Source organism: Benincasa hispida, chromosome 5 (genome assembly GCF_009727055.1).
Source record: "Benincasa hispida cultivar B227 chromosome 5, ASM972705v1, whole genome shotgun sequence".
NCBI classification, from domain to species: Eukaryota; Viridiplantae; Streptophyta; class Magnoliopsida; order Cucurbitales; family Cucurbitaceae; genus Benincasa; species Benincasa hispida.
Genome location: NC_052353.1, coordinates 6,146,259 through 6,168,247, shown reverse-complemented (window position 1 = coordinate 6,168,247; position 21,989 = coordinate 6,146,259). Strand labels below are relative to the sequence as shown.

The window sequence follows — 21,989 nt, the reverse complement described above, 5'->3', positions numbered from 1 at the left end:
TGTGTGTATCCAGGCCAAACAAAGTTGTGTCCCCTTTCATTCTCAGCCTTACAAACCATCTAGACCTTTTAATCTTATTCACAATGATGTCTGGGGTCCCTCACCAACCACCACTTCTACAGGCAAGCGTTGGTTTGTCACCTTTATTGATGACCATACCAAACTGACCTAGGTTTTCCTTTTGGCCAATAAGTCTGAGGTGCCCTCTGTATTCCAAAAATTCTATGCTATCGTAAAAACTCAGTTCAACACAAAAATTGCCATTTTGCGAAGTGACAATGGACGTGAGTTTGTTAATAACTCTTTCCGAGACTTCCTAGCTTCTAAAGGGATTGTCCATCAAAGCTTGTGTGCCTATACTCCTCAGCAGAATGGAGTAGCCGAGAGGAAAAATAGGCATCTGGTAAAAGTCGCTCGTTCTCTTATGATATCTACCTCTCTTCCTTCCTATCCGTGGGGAGATGCTATCCTCACTGTAGCCCATCTCATCAACCACATGCCTTCCCGTGTTTTAGCCTTTCACACTCCCCTTGACTGTTTCAAAGAGTCGTATCCCAACACCCGGCTAATCCCCGACATACCTCTCCGGGTGTTTGGTTGTGTTGTCTTCATCCATACTCACGGTCCCAATCGTACGAAATTTACCCCTCGTGCCCAGAGATGTGTCTTGTTAGGTACCCTCTCCATCAATGTAGGTATAAATGTTATCATCCCTTGTCTCGAAAATATTTTGTTTCTATGGATGTCACCTTTCTTGAAGATCAGCCTTTCTTTCCATTAATTCTCTTCAGGGGGAGAGTCCTAGTGAAGAGGCTAATTGGTCCACGTATTTCGTTCCCCTAGAGGGTGTCGGTTGAACCTGAACATGTTGGTCCTGTTCTTCCCACCAATCAAGCCCCTTGGATAACATACTACAGGAAGAAACTCACTGATCATTCCGTTCATTTCACAAACATCCCTGTTTTAGATACTGATGATTGTGTTGAGACTAATACTTGCAGAGTGGATAAAGATATAGAAAAGGGTGACAGTGCTAAGAAAACAGAAGGGATTGAGGAGGATGAAGAAACTGATGGAAAGAACAACACTGAGGAAATAACTTCAAAAAACGAGAACAGTGCAAGGGAAGGTGATTGTGTGGAAAGTCCTTCTAAAGAAAGGCCCATGGATCAGACGGCTGGTTGCAGTAAGAAACTTGGAGAGGAGAAAAGTCGTGATGCATCTCTCGATCTTCCCATTGCTTTGAGAGAAGGGACTAGATCATGTACGAAGTTCCCTATGCATAGTTACATGACATATAGTAACTTATCTCCCGAGTTCAAGGTTCCAAATAGTATACATGTTGCCATGGAAGCTCCTGAGTGGAAGGCTGCAGTTATGGAAGAAATGAGAGCTCTAGAAAAAAATGAGACATGGGAACAGGTTGCTCTTCCTAAAGGGCACAAGACGGTTGGATGTAAATGGATGTTTACTGTTAAGTACAAGTCTGATGGCACGATTGATAGATACAAGACGAGACTGGTTGCCAAAGGCTTTACTCAAACCTTTGGTATTGATTACTCTGAGACATTCTCTCCTGTAGCCAAACTCAATACGATCCGGGTGCTGTTATCTGTTGTTGTTAATAAAAATTGGCATCTTTATCAATTGGATGTGAAGAATGTGTTTTTTAATGGAGAACTTGAAGAAGAAGTCTATATGAGCCTTCTACCCGGCTTCGAGAACCAGTTTAAGCACCGGGTTTGTAGATTAAAGAAGTTGTTGTATGGGTTAAAAAGGTCTCCAAGAGCCTGGTTTGACAGATTCACCACGTTTGTTAAAGCACAGGGGTATGATCAGGGGCACTCAGACCACACGTTGTTTACAAAGAAGTCTGGTTCAGGAAAGATCTCAATACTTATTGTTTATGTAGATGACATTGTGTTTGACCGGTGATGATACTGTTGAAATTATGAGACTTAAAACACAGATGGCCGAAGAATTTGAAATTAAAGATCTGGGAAAATTGCGGTACTTTCTTGGGATGGAGGTGGCTCGATCGAAGGAGGGTATCTTAGTCTCACAACGAAAGTACACTCTGGATCTTCTCAAGGAAACAGGAATGACTGGGTGTAAACCAGTGGACATCCCTGTGGAGTATAATGCAAAATTGAGCAATATTAACAATTGAGCTCCTGTCAGTAAAGAGATATATCAGCGATTAGTCGGGAAGTTGATATATTTATCTCACACGAGACCTGATATATCATATGCAGTGAGTGTTATCAGTCAGTTCATGAAGCTCCCTACGAGGAACATATGACAGCCGTTGAACGCATTTTATGATATCTGAAGGGCACTCCTAGTAAGGGCCTACTGTTCAAGAAGTCAAGTAAACGTTGCATAGAAGAACATACTGATTTGGACTGGGTTGGATCTGTTGATAGAAAGTCAATGTCTGGGTATTGCACTTTTGTCTAGGGCAATCTGGTCACTTGGAGAAGTAAAAAACAGGGGGTGGTTGCCAAAAGTAGTGCAGAAGCCGAGTACAAGGCCATGAGTTTAGGGATATGTGAAGAAATCTGGTTGAAGTATTGATAGATCTTCATCAAGACAGTGAGCTTCCGATGAAATTATTTTGTGACAATAAAGCAGCAATAAGTATTGCAAACAATCCGGTCCAGCATGATAGGACCAAACACGTGGAAATTGACAGACATTTCATCAAGGAGAGACTGTGGACAATGGAAGCATATGCATTCCCTACCTTCCTTCTAATCAGCAGATTGCAGATGTCCTTACAAAAGGGTTGTTAAGACAGAGTTTTGATTATTGTATCAGCAAGTTGGGTCTTACTGATATTTACATCCCAACTTGAGGGGGAGTGTCGAAAAATGTTTGGTTTGCCCTAGGGGCTTATTTGTAATTTTCTCATGGGCCTAGGACTTCCTGTCTGTCTATTAATTTGAGCAAGTCTTCCTGTATTTTGTATCACTTCAATAATAAAAAACAAGTCTCTATCGTGGGTTTTTCTCCCTGGTTCTAGGATTTTCCATGTAAACTATTTGTGTTTCTCTTCTTCTTCCTCTTTTATTTTCATCAATTAATTTTTTAAATAAGTAACTTTAAGAAAGGAAGACAAATCAAATAAACAGATTTCTTTAAGCCTTACCAATAATCTGTTGAACTTGGACATAACAGGATGAGAATGCTGCAACTGCACAGCACTGGAAGAGACACCCTTGCCTGATCAGTGCAATAAAGAAAATTGAATTTGAGCCAATAAATAGTCAATAAAATAACTAGATTGTTAACTTCTACGTAAATAGTAAATACCTAATAAACAAATTACAAACCTAGAAAATTATTCAACTCGATAAGAAATTTTCATTTTAAAAAATGACTTTGCCTCTAAAATTATAATGGAATTCTATCATTACTTCATCCAGACATGAAACAAGTAGAACATCTCAACAAGGATACTCTATACTATGTTGTTTAATCCTAAGAAAATGCACGTTCTCAAAAGTCCAAATAATATTTTTAATGACAATATTTCCAGCAAGAACCACCAAAAATTTTACTGCCTCCAGAGAGGAGACATTTTCCTCCTTTTTTTTCCAAAGTATTTTCCAATTTTTAATTGCATATCGTATTTTTCCCATTCTTACAAGCATTTTGAATGCTCAAAACTCCAACAAAGTGTGGTGCACGTGAAATATAACCAGATGATCAATTCCTACAATTTTAGTTTAACATGTGGGGTGAGAATTTAAACCTTCAACGTCTTAGTCAAGAATATAATACCTCAACCAGTTGAACAATCTCAGATTAGCAACCAAATTCCTACATAAAGGTACAAATTTTAAATTCCCATCCTCGTTTGGTCTTTGGAGTCTAAGAAGTTAGGCAAATCTTTAGGATAGGCAAATATTTGGGATGGAACATAATTTTCTTGCCGAAGGCCAAATTCAGTACTTTGGAGGGAGGGGAGTTCTAAACTATATAACACGCATTCTAGTAAATCCAGTTCTTGGAACCCGTCAAGTCTTTAAACTTCAATTTACATGGGGTTTCTCTCTGTTCTTTTTTGTAAATTTCAACTATCAATTAACTTTTTTCTTAAATAATTAAATTTAAAATAAATAAATAATAAACCAGCATCCATACATGTTGGGTAAGCTTACCATCCAAATCCACTTGTTATCCATGCATAACTCTACCCCAAACAAAACTGAAATAAATATGAATGGTTGAATCTTACTCTTGCAATCCTCCTGATCAAAGCAGCAAAGACTCACAATTACTCTCTCAAAAGCTCTTCGCTTTCTCTCATAATGAACCAAATACCTATAGCATTGAGTGCATGAAGGAGTCAGCAAGGTTCCTTGATAGCTATGACTCCCCTGCCAATGTTATCTGAAACCAAAAAGTCTAAGGGCAATATCCTCTCTAAAATTTGAAACAAAAATTTTATACCTCAAAACACAACCTTTACCGATCAGATTACAAGAAAGAGATTTAACAGAGTATCTTCTTTCCTTCTCCTACAACGGAACACTTCCATCATTCTCAATTATTAAATTCAGCAATCCAGGAATTTCAGAAACTCACGTTCCCCTCCTTCAACAAACTTATCATGACGATATTCGAACTATTCATCAACCATCATGAGTCCCATACATCACCTGGTGGTCTGAATTTTGGTTCCCCACCTATAAATCTTCGAAATTGGACCAACTGTAATCATCCACCCAATTATCTATCCAAATTTCCCTCTTTAACTTTAGAATTTCCCAACACAAATTTTCATAATTCATAGTTTTCAGTTTTCATAGTTTATATAAGTAGATATGGAAAATAGTCTAGTTAGAAAAATGGAACTTCTATGAGCTGAGATTCCTTTCATCTGTAAGGTATATCCATGTAGACATTATAATTTTAACAGCCCAAAAAATTACCTGAGTGCTCTTTAATAAGATTTTCTATTCCAGATATGGGAAAACTTGAGTCTCTCTGTGCAACAAAGCTCCCCTCCTGAAATCTCCGAGAAGAACTAGCAGGTCTTAAAGGAACCACAATAGTGGCCATGTTATCCATACTTCCCCGTTCAAAGGCAGTGCTAACAATGCAATCCGCCAGTGAGTATGAGCATGAAGGAGAATGTTCAGAACTTGACATACCATCATTGTGTATTTCCCACAACAAGTCACAAACATCTTGTGGGCTCAGTTTCTCAAAAATGCCATCAGATGAAGCCACCAAATAGCTATCGTTGGCAGACAAAGGTTGCCAGTCAGTCACCTCTGGTGCAGATATAACCCCATAGCTGATAATTGATTAAAATAAATTAGTTATTTGGTACAAATATTGATGATTATAAATTCTAAATGCCTATTAGTTACTAATCATACATTGCCAAGATTTTTAAATCAGTTTGCATTAAGTTCAAGATCTATGGTGAACTAAAGTGAAACATTCCCTCAAATCAACAGAATTATTTTGTAGATTTCACCTTTTAAAAGACACATCACCAATTGCTCTGGTTATAGCCAACTGACCATTTACTCTTGGCACACCACCCCAGTCAACAACATGACCCCCAGCAATCTCCACCCTAGATCTTTCATCCTCTCTATCTGGATGATGATCTCTCGTCAATTCTTTGACATAAAAATGCATCAGCCCATCATACGAATCTGGTCTAGAATTTCCATATCCCCTTGCACGTGAAGCACCACTGTATCTTTTTTGCTTGTATAACCTTACAAAGGTGGCTTCAATTCAACAAAAACAATTAATAGAAAACTTTTACTATGATTTTACTGACATGAGAAAGAAGAATGTTAAGATAATGAACAGATAAATTAAAAATATGATAACCATAAACACACACACACACACACACATATATTCAACTAATAAGTACCACTACGATTTTTCATAACTATCTCATTTTGGACCCAATTTTTCCAACATTTGGTTAGAAAGAAAAATGGTTTTTTCTAACTTAAAACCAAGGTAATAAATTTGGTTAATTAACAAATCTACCAGATATTTTGGGTATATCATACCATAGTACCATAATAGACCAGAATAAAGTTAGTTAGGCTCAATTCTGCTTGGGTCTTGAAGTGAATGAAAAACAGTATAAGTATCAATTCTATATCCAATAAAGGATATTAAATAATAAATATTGCAGGCTGAAAACACTCAACCATCACAGTGACAAAAGACTCAAAAAACTATTTGCCCAGAGTACGTATATGTGGTTCTACTTCTGAAAACCAAAAACAAGTACAATGAGAGCCAGAATAGTTATTCTTAAAAGGAAGGAACATGCAATAACCGTGAATCAAACAAAACCAAATTATGAGTTTCAACATCACTGATTTAAGAAAGGCAAGAAGAAGAAGAAAAAGAAGAAAAGAAGAAAAATAGAGGATGAAACTAGATTAGTCAATAGCCTGATTCTAGTTGATGCTTCAATCTGTTAAGAAGACCCCTAAAAAATTAAAAGAAAAAGAAAAGACCAGCCTGATGCAATTAAGGACATTTATAACGATCTTATTTCAAGTGCTTTCCTGCTGACCTTTAGCCTCTGAAGGTGACTGAAATTTTTCAGAGCACAAGAAAGCCTTTGAGTCACCAATGTTCGCTACCAAAATTTGTGCATCTGCTAATAATATAACAGTAGCAGTAGAACCGGAAACAAGATTATTTTTATGTGCTTCCTTCATAATACAATAGATTTTGTCAGCATCCAGTGCAACAATTCTCACATGAATAATAGAAAGAGACATCAAATACAACTTACCTCGGAAAATGTTTTGTCAATATCTTGTATAGCTCTCATAAGTGCTTCTTTCAAAATTTCCAAATGAAAATCATCGTCAAAATCTGCTGGAAGTAAGTATTTAAGCCTGGAAAAGGATAAAACTTTGAACATAATGAATTAAATACTCTTAAACTGAGATATATAAACATGAGGTAAGCCCTATTAAGTTAATTTCCTATCCACTTTAGTTGTCAATTCTCTAACAGAAGCACATAGATAAGTATTCATGTATGGCACTGCAGTTCAAGCCATGAGCCCCAACCTAGTAGAAACTTATGCTGCTGCATAAAAGATCAATCAAATAGACCTAGTTCTAACTCACTTGATATAACCACCCATTAGTAAATTAAAAATTCCCATGGACACAAAACTACTCATTCTTACTGTATTACTTGCATCAATCCATACCCTTGAAAAAATCTGTTGTTTATTCCAATAATTTTTTCAAAATTAAGAAATTAACACATGCTTCAAGGAAGTCGTTCCTATGCCTGTAATGGACGTAGGAATGCCCAAAAATGGGGAAGAATTTTAGCAAAACTCTTAAGGTGTAAAAGAAAATTGTCCAAGAGGTGATTGAGAGTGGTAGCACAATATGTCTACTTAATTCATCGCTGTATTTTTCCAGTCTCCAGAATACCTTGCAATGTTCCTGAAAGCTACAAAATAAAATTAGAAAATGCAGAAGGGATTTGGCTATGGTAACAAAATAGTTGTGGAGATTACAAGTCAAACCCAATACTCTTTGGCATTCAGGGATCTAGAGTATTCATGGGATCAACCATATTAGTGGGTTTTCAAGAAAAAAGAGGAATATCTCCAAAACAAGCTCATGGAGGAACACTCTAAGCTAGCTCAATCACTTGGTGGAAGCTAACTCAATACCCCAGTTCACTTAAGGGAGAATGAGCGGAGGGCAAAACAATACACCAACCGACTCTGTCAAAGAACTTCCAAATTCGAAGTGTTGGGATTGTAATGGTGGTAGTTGGAATTTGCCTCTAAAACATGGGCTGACTAAGCAAGGAGTTCAATGAAAAGTCATATGGAAACTCTAATAGTATGCCGGATCAAATGAGTGCTCCATGAAAGCTAGGATAACTTCACGATCAAATTTTGTACAGATTTTTAGAGGAAACAAGTGAGGAATCCCTCTCGAGAGGGTGATGAAAGCAATCTGAAGAAAAAACCACCAAAACAGAAGTACCAAGTCCCTTATGTAGACTCTTCTTCTTGGAGGCATTTACACAAGGGAGATCAAACAGTGAAGATGGCCCAAGACAATGCTCTTTCCAACTTGGGGTCACTCCCCCAGCCTAATTGGAGAATACCAAGATCACTTATTCTTCCTTTGGCCTATGAAATCTCTATAGCTGGGTTGCTTCTTTTTTATTATTTAAAAGGTATATCAATCTTAGTATAGCTTGACTAATTGAGGCAGTATATAGTCCTTGCCTCAAGAGGTGCGAGGTTTTGAATCCCCACCACTCCTATGCATAGCTGAACTGAAAATTAGAAAATACAATAAAACAATAATAGCAAGGTAAAATGGGATGCCCTCAAATACTATGCAGCTGCAAACTTGCAAATGAGAGCAGAATTCAATGAATGAATGGGGTGAAGGCTTGAATTTGGGAATTGTGGCAAGAATGCGACAATAGGACTTTTCAGACAAAGGAAGTGAAAAGGAAGATATGCGGACAATAGAAATTTTAATAGGGGATCTTTTGATAATTAACTTTCATTCTAGGAATGCAAATTCTTTCTCCTTCCAAACAAAACACAAAATAATTGACATTTTAGAAAAAATAAAAAGAAAAACAATAACAATAATGCTATTAAATCCATAGCTACCGAAGTTAGAAAACATTTAAAGCTATAAGCACAAGCACCTTCCGAGTTCCAGATCACGGTTACTAATTTTGTCGCTCCAACTAAGTTGATTAAAGAGGATACCATGTTCCCTCTCATTTGAAGATGTCTTAATGGATCTCTTGAAAATTCCAGAGTAAGTGGCATCAAGAAGAAAATAAGTATGCACAACAAAATACTCCAACAAAATCTTCGAAGCCATCTCACTAGCTTCAGCACCATTATGACCATCAAAAACTGCTATAATTCCAACAGGTACCTCCTTAAGACCTGTTTTACCTACAAATATTTAAAGATATCACTTTATCATACTCCAAATTAGAAGAAAAAAACAGTCCACGACGATTTGATTATCATTTAGTTAACACGCAATCGGGAAAAGGGAAATTGTGACATATTAGTAAAAGCGAGAGACATTTCTATGGAAAAACCTCACTAAACTAAGTGAATGACATGCATAAGCTCCTAACTCCATGGTTTCTCGAATCTTAAACAGACACACCTTGTATGCAACAGAGCTCCTAGTTCTTTTAGCAACATGCATATTCATAAATCTGAATGAATATTCAAATCCAGAAAAGGAAGAGATAGCGGTACTTGGAAAGGGAATTCGAACGTCGAGAGCACAAAGAGCGCGATCCTCCTGATACTTTCTTCGACCCTGATGCATTGCAATTTGACAATGAGGGGCGCTGGGAGATTGAAAAGTGTAGTCGGAGAGCTTCCAAAGAGGGCATTTCGGGGATTGAAATACGGCCGGAGCGCCGCCTTCCTTGTACACCATCAAGCACGTTGACGATTCCGCAGAGCAGTGCGTTATCGCGTAGACCATAAACCATAGAAGAACCGTATAGAAATCGGTTACTTCGATCTTCTGGAAAGCCATGGTTACTCATGAGACTGAAAATCAAGGAAATTGGAAGGAGAGAAACGGATGAGAAGTATGAAAGGGCGCGCGGTGGCGGGATTGCTTCAACCGGATGAATGCCGGTACGGTGATGACCGGGTTTTTCCTTTTTCATTTTTTAAATAACGTATTTATTTTACTCATTTAAACAATATTTTATTTTTTGAAGAAAAATTAATAATATAAAATATATATATATATATATACACACACACATATATATACTTAAATTTCTATATACTATAAAGATTCCATTTTATTTTTACCCTTGCAATTTTCCTACTTTGTCCTTTGTCACAACTATTGGAGTAGAGATAGTTATACTCAAAGTGATGTATTCACTTACATGCAAATACGATCTAGATCATAAATATGAACATCATGATCTAACAACAAAGACATGTTTGAACAAACAGACGAGTCTTTTCCCCATTACAACTAGTTGGGTTGAAGTGATATATCTATTCGTGTATGGGTGTGATATAGAGTACAAGTATGAAAAATCATGATCTACTAGTAGAGATATGTTTAAACGGACAGTCACGTTCTTTATCACGTTACAACTATTCAGACTAAAGTAATATTTCTCATGTATGGGTTTGATTTAGACCATAGATATAAATCATCACTTGGATGGAGATGTGTTTGAACAAACAATCACATCTTTTGCCTTTAAATATTTCATAAATATCTATTTTATCTTTTATTTTCAAGTAATTAAAACTAGGGAAATTATTTCAAATGGTAAAATATTTACAAGATATAGCAAAATTTTGGAACTATCAATGATAGATGTTGATAGACACTGATAGACTTCTATCAGTGTCTACTATCAGTGTCTATCAACGTCTATCATTAATAGTTCTAAAATTTTGTTATGTTTTGTAAATATTTTGGTTATTTTTTTTATATATTTAAAAACAGCCCTTAAAACTATACGTGTAAAATAATATATAAAATCATTTGATATATTAATTAATTCTCAATCATGTGTAGACTTTCTCAAGTGTCAATTTTACCAAATGGACGATTAGAGTAAATACGCATGAACGATTCTAAAATAAAGTTTTAACTAAAAGTCTAAATTGATTCATTTATGAAAATTTAGGGGTTTAATTGTTATAATTATAAGTATCACATAAGGTATTTCCAAACGAAACATAATGAAGAGTGTAAACTAATATACTTACAAGAGTTCAGTTATTGATTCATCTATGAAAGCTTTGAGGTTTAATTGGTATAATTATAAGTATCACACAAAGTATTCCCAAATGGAACATAATGGAGAGTGTAAACTGGTACACTTACACTAATATACTTACAAAAGTTCAAGATTTAAATTAATACAATTATTATTTTATGGTTTGAATTAATACAACCCCTAAAATTTAGGGTTATAAATTGCTATTTTTCTAAGTTTTTATACATCCATACGAGTGTGGACCTTTAATATTTATATTGTTGTTTTTAAAACTTATTAGAGAAATATTGTTGTTTTGAAACTTATTAGAGAAATATTGTTGTTTTGGGAGTTTGAGGCTAGAAGTCGAGGGTTGAGGATTCGACTAATGTAGATGGTCGTAAACGTTGCCAGAACTCGACAAACAAAGAAAAACACTTGGAAAACAATACGTATAATAGGGTTGTCGAGGGTTGAAGTTTCGCATACATAAGTCGAAACTTCAACCTCTAACAAGGAAGAATAGTGGATGAGTAGATTATAAGAGAGAGCAAGATTGAGAGCGAGATTGTAACACAATCTCGCTCTCAATCTTGCTCTCTCTGAACATCTCGCTCTCTCAATCTCCCTCTCTTTTATAATCTTGCTCTCAATCTCTCTCTCTTACAATCTCTCTCTCTCTCTTACAATCTCGCTCAGAATTCGTTCTCTTACAATTCAAAATTCTGTTATTGTTGTTATTTTTTCATTAATGATTACTAGCTTTTTTTCTCATTGGTCATGTATATATATATATATATATATTATTCTATGGAAAGTAAATAAATTTATTGTATATTCAATTTTTTATTATAAAGTTATACATTTCTCTTTTAATTATTGTGCATTATTCTTTTAATTAAGTTGTACATTATTCTTTTTAATTAAGTTGTACATTATTCTTTTAATAAGTTGACATTATTCTTTAATAGTTGTACATTATCTTAATTAAGTTGTACATTATTTTTCTAATTGAGAAACAAATATTTTTTTAATTGAGAAATATATATAATTTTTTTTTTTAGATCATGGCTTTAAACCAGGACCTGTTGATCCCGATGCTTTGTATGACCAGTCCATTCATCATATCTTGTTGTATGGCAAGATTGTACTATTGGATAAATATCTTGCAGGCGTTGAGCAGTTCTCCAATGCACTATCCGCTCCACCCTCGAATACCACCGCTACTGCGGCCCATCTGGATTTTATGAGATTGCCAAATTAGGATATTATTAGATAGACTGGCAATCTGATCATAGCCTTGTCGAGAGATGGAGGCTCGAGACGTATACATTAATTATATTGTCTGTTGGAGAGTGCACAATTTTGTGAGCTCATAGATGATGCAGACGAGGAAACACATCATATAGATATGCGCGAGATAATATACTACAAATGATGGGTGGAAGTCTATTATTCAAGAATAAAATCAAGTCATTTTGTATCACTTGATGATTACCTGTCACTATTAGCTAACCTCTCCATGATGTGGGGTCAGAATTATTTCGTTTGGTGCTGTGTGAGCAATGCTTGCATGTTTGTGATAAACTTAACTAATAGCAATCATCAATTAGCTCAACACAAGAACCTTGAGGTTACGAGAGATAAGTTATGAGCTTCATACTTTTGCAACTATGGGTTTGGGAACGATTTCCAACAATGGTTCCACAACTACAACATGTTAATGGCACTCAGTTAGTTAGACGAGTCTACGGTTCTCGGTATGTTGTTTTAATTCAATTTAATTTTTATATCACTGATCTAGTTAATTTAAATTCTAAATTATCAATTTAAAAATTTAGGTGGAAAGACAAATTTTGTGTGACTAGGACAACCACACATGTAGTCAGCCAGTATAGATACATATTTGATCTGCTTAAACCCGAACAGGTACATTACACTGAACCTAATTGATTATTTTATACACATTTTTATTGTATTTGTATTTAATATTCTTTAATATAATATTTTGTGTTTCAGGTTATTTGGGAGCCGTACAAAATTATTATGAATACTTTGCCTAATTTTTGTACGAATGGTCAAAACATATGGCGGACGATGAGTCCTCTCACATGTTTTCACATTGGTGAGTGTCATCTTCCTGACAGGGTGATGAGACAATTCGGTTTTCAGCAGAATGTCCCATGTCCTATCGCCTTGTAATACTGAACCCGTATTGCATGATATTGACCTAAGGACTGGAGAATGGTCCGGAAAAGTTGCATATTTGGTAGTGCGATGGCACTATCGTGCAAGGTTTATTGCAATGGGGTTTCTCTTGAACAGTTTGACACAGATGTCACTCCAGAATATATTCATTGGTATAATAATATCACAAGGCATTACGTCACTCGTCAGAGAGCAGTTGTGGGTCATCTGGTAAATGAATATTATCTAATTATTTTTAATTTAAATTTATTTTAAATATTGTCTAATTGTTTTATAATTCACAGAGATCGAACAACCGTAGACTCCGTGAGGTTGCGAATGATCCAAACCAGGTTATTGCTATATGTAGTGACAACCAAAGCTATATGGAGGAAATTCATTATATGTACGATATACCTATTGTTCCTCCACTAGCTCCTAGACGTAGAGGACCTGTTCGGGAAGATGATGAGTTTGATGAGGTTGACGTAATGTGGAAGAGTTGCCCCCTATGATGCAGACGCAGAGTCAAACTAATTATGTTAGTCCGATGATGATGATGTCAGCATTTGATTCAGGACATTATGACTCAGAGGCTGGTCCTTCGTCTTCATACGTGCATGGACATGGTCGGGGTCATGGAGAGCATAATGAATATTTATATTATGAAGCGCCTGCAGAGGTACCAGAGCAACATCAAGAAGAACCCGAGCAACCTCAAGTTCGAAGTCGACGACGACAACCAGCTCGAAATCGATGACGTCCGCCTTATGGGACACATTGATTTTTGTAATTATTTTTATATAAATGAGATATTTAATTTCTTTTTTTATTTTTATGAGATATTATTTTTTTATATATTCTTTTTATATATTATGAATAGTAATATTTTGATATAGAAGCTTTTAAATGTCACTAACATAAATAATAACATCAGATAGTCTAAATCTAAAAAATTAGGTAAAAAAACTTCAATATTCAAATTTACATATTTTAGATAATAATTTGGGGACATAATAAATCAAATCAACACTCAAAACCTTCACATGCAAGTTTATAAATAAGACTATATTATTGATATAAAGAACAAAAATTTTAATCATAGTACTGAGGTCAATAGTTTAAAAGATTTTACAATAATGATCTTGGATTCATTTTGTACATTTGGTACCAAGATTTTGATAGAGTTTTTTTTTTCTAAAAAAAAAATTATAAATAATAATAAAATATTTTTAGAAATTGTTTTTATAAAATGGAAAATTAAAAAAAAGAAAAAAAAAAGGAAGAAAGAAAGAAGAAGGTGGAATGTGTAATAATTAAAAAAAGAAAAAAAGTGAAATTTATACGGATATCTCGCTTTCAAAATCTCGCTCTCTCTCAAAATCTCGCTCTCTCAAAATCTCGTTCTCTCTCAAATTTCGCTCTCTCTCATAATCTCGCTCTCTCAAAATCTTACTCTTCCCTCTTTCGTTCTCTCCCAATACAAAATTATTTTTAACACATCAAATAATTATGAGTGTTATGAGGAAGGTTTCCGGAATGAGAAAGGTCTTTCGTTCTCTCTACATCAAATAATTATGAGGAAGGTCTCTTGAATGATAATTAAACAGACTCAATAATAATGTTAGGGCAAGGTCGAGGGTTCAAAGTTCGACGTGCAAATGTGGAAAGGATCTAGGTCGAATTTTCAACCATCGACTTATTTTTAAAAAAAACAACAACAATATTTTTACAAATAGTTTGAAAACAACAATATTTTCTTAAATAGTTTCTAAAAGGACAATATCCTTTTAATTTTCCCTACGAGTATAGTAGAGTGAATGAATGTATCAATTATCATCTCAAATGATAATAGTATTTTTTATTTTTTATTTTTTATTTTTTATATCTGCGAGTATTCGAACCAGCTTGTGTACACTTCGACTAATTTCATAGGACAACTTGTTTGACCCTACAATATTTGAGTGTCAAAGAAACTCGTGGAACAAACAACACTAGTTTAATATATCACTTTTTACAATTATTGATTTCTTTTAAAAAAAAAAAAAAAAAAAACTTAAACTTTAAATTTTTGTCCAGTAAATTCATGAATTTCAATTTTGCCTCTAATAGATTATAGACAAGTTCAACATGTATTGAAATTTATAATTTTATTGTACTATGCTTTGAAGGTTTAAGTTCTTATCAAACACAAAATCCAATCTTATGTGTAAGAAACCAAACTTTTTAGAATTTTTAAATATGTTAGAGATTTATTTGACATCATAATTATAAATTTAATGGATTTTTTTTTTTTTTTTGGAAGTTCAAATTTAAAAGTCGGAAGAATACATTGTAATTTAAGGTTTAAAAAGTCAGCTATATTTTAGTGACTAACTTTCAAAGTACCTCTAGCTTTACATTTAACAAATTGATACGTGGTATCGAGTGTGTGAACATATATATTTATTGTGATCTATTAATATGGGTAAGGATTTAAATCAAATATCGTATATAAGCATTATGGAAGTGAATATTCAAGCTTCAAAATAATACATTAGGTACCATGTTTGCATTTGGGAAGCTTGATGAGTAAATAGATAGATTTTGAAAGTATAGTTTTGGCACTTGGATCTTATCCAGTGATTTTGACCTTCACCACTCTTCTCCTTGATCTAATCTTGATATTCTCCGAGTTAATCTGTAAAAGAGATCTTTGTACGGTTGCACCCATGTGGTGTCGAACCTACTGCATTTTGATGCTTAAATTAGTATTAGGAGTAGCTAATTCAACTATGCACAAAAAGAAGTAAGGTCAAATCTCTCATTTAGATATTACTTACCTTCTCCTTTGGAGTGGTCAAGTGCGACTATTTATAGGTCAGTCATTTAACACATGTCTATTGTTACGTGTGATAATAGTGGTGTCAAGGATGTTTCTGACGCTCGAGCTGTAGGATGTTAGTTCGAATCCGAATTGATTATTTTTCGGTTAGTATATATTCACGAACTTCGCTGGTTGATCTAAACCTTAAGGTACTGACATTTTTCGATTTGGGACGTGCTCTCCCTTATGCCCTTTTCCGATACTCTATAGACTTGGACTCATTCGGGGGCTTTAGAACCCTGTCTTAGACAACCTTCCACAAAAAGAATATATGATCAAAATATTTATCTTTCGAAAGTTTTATAGTTCTAAAATAAACCTTTCGAAAATTTATGAAATAAAATGAACAAAGTAGAAAATTAAATGACCAAGTTGGAATTTGAATATTTTATATGACATTGTTCTTCTAATTTATTTACTCACATTGTTTTAATACTATCCTTTTTCTTTCTTTCGTTTTTTCCTTTTAAGTACAACGCTAGCATTATAATATAATAAGGAAAAAAAACGAAGTTTTGGTAATTGACAGTATAGCTTAACATTATAATTACAATACCAATAACTAAAGCATTGTTTAATGGATAGAATTATTTATTATATATTTTTTTAAATTAAATGCTCTGTTTGATAATCATTTTATTTTTTTACTTTTAGTTTTTGAAATTAAGCTTATTTCTTTCTCATTTTTTCACTATAATTTGTATATGTTTTAAAAACAATAGTTGAATTTTTAGTCAAATTCTAAAAACAAAAACATGTTTTTAAAAGTTTTTTTTTTTAATTTTTCAAATTTTGGCTTAATTTTTAGATAATTGATAAAAAAAATAGATAACAAAAGAAATTTGGAGATGAAAATAGTGTCTATAGACTTAATTTTTAAAAATAAAAAATTAAAAACTAAATAATCATCAAATGAAGCCTAAATTTCTCACTAGACATTTGTTGTACTAAAGTAGTTAAAGTGATAGTGCCTTATTTATTAGTTGAAATTGATATGCAAGTAAAAATTGAAGAAAAGTTAGCTCATAATATGAGAGAGAGAAAAGAATGAAAATTTGATTTTTTTTTTTTTTCAAACTTCATAACTAATTATTTCTTTATCTTGTAGCACAATCATTTGTGGTGGAAATCTAATCGCGGTAAATAGTGTATGTTTGATGTTAATTGAGCTATGTTTATGTTGGTTTCAATCTCTTTATTAATCAATAGAGACTAAAACATAAACGACTATAACTTTTTAAAATAAGTATTACAAAATTTAAATTACAGTTAAAATATAGACTCAAACTATTAATTGTCGCACTAAAATTAATAACACTAGCAAAAAAAAAAAAAAAGAGTATAACATACCATGTTTCACACAAAATGCTCGATGTCCAAATTCTAACCTCTTTTCCTTTCCGACTACTTGATTTTCATATTTATATTTGTGACATCCAATATACTAGGCCAAAATGAGTACATAATTTAGCACTAATTGAAATTTCTTATGTTTTTAATGGTTATGAGGGAGGAGAGGATTTCTGATCATATGATTGTTGGTTAAATGTTTCGTTGTTAATAATATCTTCCGTTATTTAATACGTTGTCAACTTTATCAGGTTTTAGGGGTTACCCCTTAATAGTGTAGTCAAAGTAAGCTAAGTCGATAGCTTTTTCTTCCACTCCTTAGGAGAAGGGCATGAATATGACCAAATAGTTGATGTCTTAGCTAGACTCTTTTCTTGCCGTCACCGATCTTCGACTAATCAGTAAAGGGGTGTCCTCCAACTTTTTGAAGTTGGAAGTTCAAATTTTGGCAAGATGTGGGAATCCCACATTGGTAATTAGAAAAGAGGAGGGGGTGGGTTCCAAACCTATAAAAGGAGCCCATACCCTTCATTTTTAAATGTTTCGATTGGAAAAACTTAAAGCTTACATGTACTAATTAAATTCCCTCTTTGCATTCTCTAGTTTAAGAATGGAAAAAAAAAAAAAAAAAGATATGAGTAGCAAAAGCTTTGAAGAGAGTGATTTTATAATTGGGGTCGAAGAGAGATCTATGTGTGATTGTAATAATTTTTCACATTGCATAATTTTTTTTGGTTCATGGTTTTTCTCCGAGTCAGAGTTTTCCACATAAATTCTTGTATTTTAAATTTTATTGACTTTTAATTTATTTGTTATTTTTGTTATTATTATTGCAATAGAAGTGAGATGTTTTTTTTCCAACAATTGGTATCAAAGCGTTAGGCTCGTAGTTTATTGAATTTCTAAGTATGCATTATCGTAGTTTACAGAACATTATGAGTATGCATAACTAATTAGTTTTTGAAGAAACTATTTTTTTGGTAATTGACAGTATAGCTATACTTAAAGTTTTGGTAATTGACAGTATAGCTTAGCAATAAACTATTTTTTTTCTAAGTATGCATTATAATTACTACACGAACATTATAATTACTACATTATTATTGCATTATTGTTTGACCTTCCACATCAAAAAATAATTCTTGAAACGGGGTGCGATATTGTGAATAGTGTGAGTTGTTCACTATTTGCTGTTTTGCTAGGAAAAGAAGCACATATGTCAAGCTTTATGAGTTCAGTAAAGTTTGATGTGGAGAAATTTGATGGAATAATCAACCTCGGCTTGTGGCAAGTGCAAGTCAAGGATGTGCTGATACAAACTGGGTTACACAAGGCTTTGAAGGGAAGACCAAACAGTGGTACTTCAAACACCCCCTCAAATTGAAGAAGTATGTGAATACTTGCAGCAGAAGGATTGTGCCCAATTTTAAATTTTACAGAACAATAATCAAACAAGTTAATATTAATCCGACCTAATTAAGCATACTTTTCAACAATTGGAGTGGAAAACGGGATTAAAAGGACTTACCCTTGAAGACTTAGTTCTTCACGAATCCACTCCCAATGTACTACACAAACTATTCGAACTCTCCCTTAAACTCATGAACACACGATCACAGCAACAAGAACGAACACCATCGAGAGCTCTTCTCCGTTATTCTCAAGAATGAGAATCACTGAGAAGCGTAGGCTTCAGTGATTAATTTTGAAGAAAAAAAAAATAGTTTTTTGTTTTTTGAGATAAAAAATTCACAGAGAGCATCTTTTTGCACACAGAGAATTCTCTGAGATTTTTCTTGAGTGGGACTCTAAGAAGAAGAAGATTACAATAACCATTTCTTTGCCACCCACGTTAAAACGAGAGAGAATGGAGGATTGAGGGGAGTAATTAAAAAATAATTCTCTCCCCTTGATTTAATTTTAAAAAATTTAAAAATCAATTTTTTGAATTTTAATATTATATATATATATCAAACCACATGTTATATCTAATATAATACATAACCTATAATTTATATTATATCACATCTAATAAAACATATAGTTTATTAATCTCTCATTTAACCTATAGTATTATTATGAATCATATTCATGTTAATTTTAACCTATAATTTTTTTATATATATATGTATCACATTTATATAATTAATATTTGAATCATATTCAAATATTTATTTCTCTAAAACAAAAGTTTATATTATAATGTATCACATACATTACATTAATTATATCTTATCTAATTAATTCCCTTTAATTAATTTGAACTGTTCAAATTAATTCAAAATTAATTTAATTCTCATTAATCCTTATTGAGATAACGAGGGAATCTTATGAACCTATAGATTGAAGCTCTAACGATACTTGAGTACTTAATTAAACTATTTAATTAAATTAATCAACTTCCATTAACTGTTGGTCATTCCACTAAAGACTGACAGTTGTACTCGTCACACTATAGATATATGTATTTGTCCATAATCAATTAACAGAACGTTGACCCTTCACAATTGCTCGTAAGTACAATTTAGTCAAAATTACCGTTTTGCCCCTGTAGTTACATCTAACTCCTTAAGTACTACTGATCCTTCTAATTAACAATAAGTTATAGTCCAACTATAACTGAACCCATCTCAGGCCAGGGGAAGGTGTGACGCCACATTATTCAAGTCCCGGAATCAACCCTTAAATAAGCAATTTCTCTACTTACCCTAACATTAAGGAATGAGTGAATTCTTTCTTGTACAGTTATGTTCCCAATTCTTAATCAAACGAATCCCTAAAATGGTAGGCATATTGAGTCGGCGAGACCGCCTTTTTAGGAAGGAGTTCACAACTCACTCAGGATTTAGGTTAAGTCACTTATGATAATCCTGATGAAATATAAGTCTCTTATAATAACGATGTTTCATAGAAAGACTATTCATTTCGTGGTTCGGCCTTAAACAAACTCTTTGTATTCTCACTATGAGAATCCAGAAGTTGTGGGTTCTATATGATCTTGGCTTAAGGAAGAGACTGGAGGACTACAATCGAGTAGACGATCGAACAAGTGGGAGATAAGACGTTGTCTATTGTATAGATGATATGCTCGATCATTTAGTAAATGACGACCTATTGTATAGACTTGGCCACTCGATGTTTAGCTACGACCAGCTGAATGACTATCGTATAGTCAAAGCTCCATGATCATTTAGTCTCTATATAGTTATTGCTTGGTGAAACACTTTCACTTGATAACTTATCACTATGAATTCTTTCCAGATGAAGTAACTCATTATTTTAGGAAAATAATTTTCCTTTTATCTCACAGTTACCATAAAACTACCAATAACCTCCCACTTAATCGGTTGTGAAAGAAAAAGATTTAATTATCATATAATTAATATATTATAAATAAATATGATAACCAACTTATCATATTATATTTATAACCTATAGTTTTAATATTTCATCTCATGAAACATACAAACCATAGTTCTTTTTCTATTTTATGGTACTTAATGTAAATCATATTTACATTAATCCTCCACTTGATGTATCTTATACATCACACCAATTATATCATATATAATTAAATTTCCTTTTATTAATTTGAATACTTCAAACTAACCCTAAGAACTAATTCTCAACTTGAACCCACTGAGCTACCAAGGGGACCTTATGGACCTGTAGCTTGAATCTCCAACGGTACATGAATAACTGACTAAACTCTTTAGTCACGAGTCCACCTGAAGAAACTCTTATCAAAGAGTACCTCTGAGCGGAAGCAAGATCGTTCCAAACTCATTATAACAGAATTACCACATTCACAATCAAATAGACTAGTTATATATAACAATAAATTACGACATGTTTTGAGACTTTAAACTACAAAAGAGAACAAGATACATACCAGTTGAATAACTCTTCTTTACATAATCTCACTCTCATCAACGGACTGCACCTCTCGCTCTCGTTGAGATCGTCCAAGCTATCGTCCACCAAATCACCGCATCGTCTACCCACGAACAGACTCTTCAAGAACAAGACAACAGGAAGACACCACCACTGGGAACCCTCATATTCTCGGAGTGAGAATCTAGAAGGTGTGGGCTCTGTTGGATTTGGTAGAGGGAAAGAGGAAGGAACGATCATTTACCACGACCAAGCAAGTGGGAGAAAACAGGAGTCTATCGTATAGACAGATGCTTGATCGTTTAGTTAAAGGTAGACGATGGTGTAGTAAACAGGGGCTGATTGTATAGACAATCGTTTAGTAAAACACTCGTGCGTGCGATCTCTTAGAAAGAGCTAGACAATTGTTTAGGAAATTATATGCGATCGTTTAGTAAAACGCGCATGTACACGATCATTTAGAAAACTCTGAGCTGTTGTATATGCTCACGGTTTGCTAGGCAATAAGCATTATGCACAATTGTGAGCGAATACCCGATTCCTTACAAAATGAAAACCATTTTCATTTTATCCTTCAATTACGAGAACTAAATGCAACCTCCCACTAACTCATTCGATTACGGAGAAAAAACTGCCTCAATTATCCCATAATTGTTAAATTAAAAAATAAATATAACCTTATTATATTTATAATCTATGGTTTACTATTACATCATATGCAACATATGAACCATAGTCCTTTTCTCCTCCACTAGATATAATCATATTTATATCATTTTCCTCCTATTAATGTATCCCATACATTATGTTAACTATATCATATATAATTAACCAGTTCAATCATATCATATATAATCGAACTCCCTCTTGTCAATTTAAACACTTCAAACTGACCCAAAAACTGATTCTCAACTTG

General features: G+C 33.7%; 1 protein-coding gene across 8 annotated transcripts in view; it reads right to left on the bottom strand.

Annotated features, from left to right (window-relative positions):
* The window catches only part of LOC120077725 (probable protein phosphatase 2C 51), a 31,668-nt gene extending 21,944 nt beyond the window's left edge, over positions 1-9,724 (bottom strand). For 3 of the 8 annotated variants that reach the window (XM_039031690.1, XM_039031689.1, XM_039031688.1), the window contains exons 1-7: positions 9,287-9,721; positions 8,710-8,968; positions 6,797-6,902; positions 6,572-6,713; positions 5,495-5,756; positions 4,941-5,308; positions 3,152-3,225 (exon numbers count right to left, since the gene is read on the bottom strand). In XM_039031690.1, the coding sequence (XP_038887618.1) occupies positions 3,152-3,225; positions 4,941-5,308; positions 5,495-5,756; positions 6,572-6,713; positions 6,797-6,902; positions 8,710-8,968; positions 9,287-9,575 (1,500 nt within the window). In that variant the 5' untranslated portion in view covers positions 9,576-9,721. Of the gene's footprint in view, positions 1-3,151; positions 3,226-4,940; positions 5,309-5,494; positions 5,757-6,571; positions 6,714-6,796; positions 6,903-8,709; positions 8,969-9,286 lie in introns of those variants that run through there. The other 5 variants (XM_039031691.1, XM_039031694.1, XM_039031692.1 and 2 more) reach the window with 4 other exon arrangements.
* Positions 9,725-21,989: the final 12,265 nt, after the last annotated feature.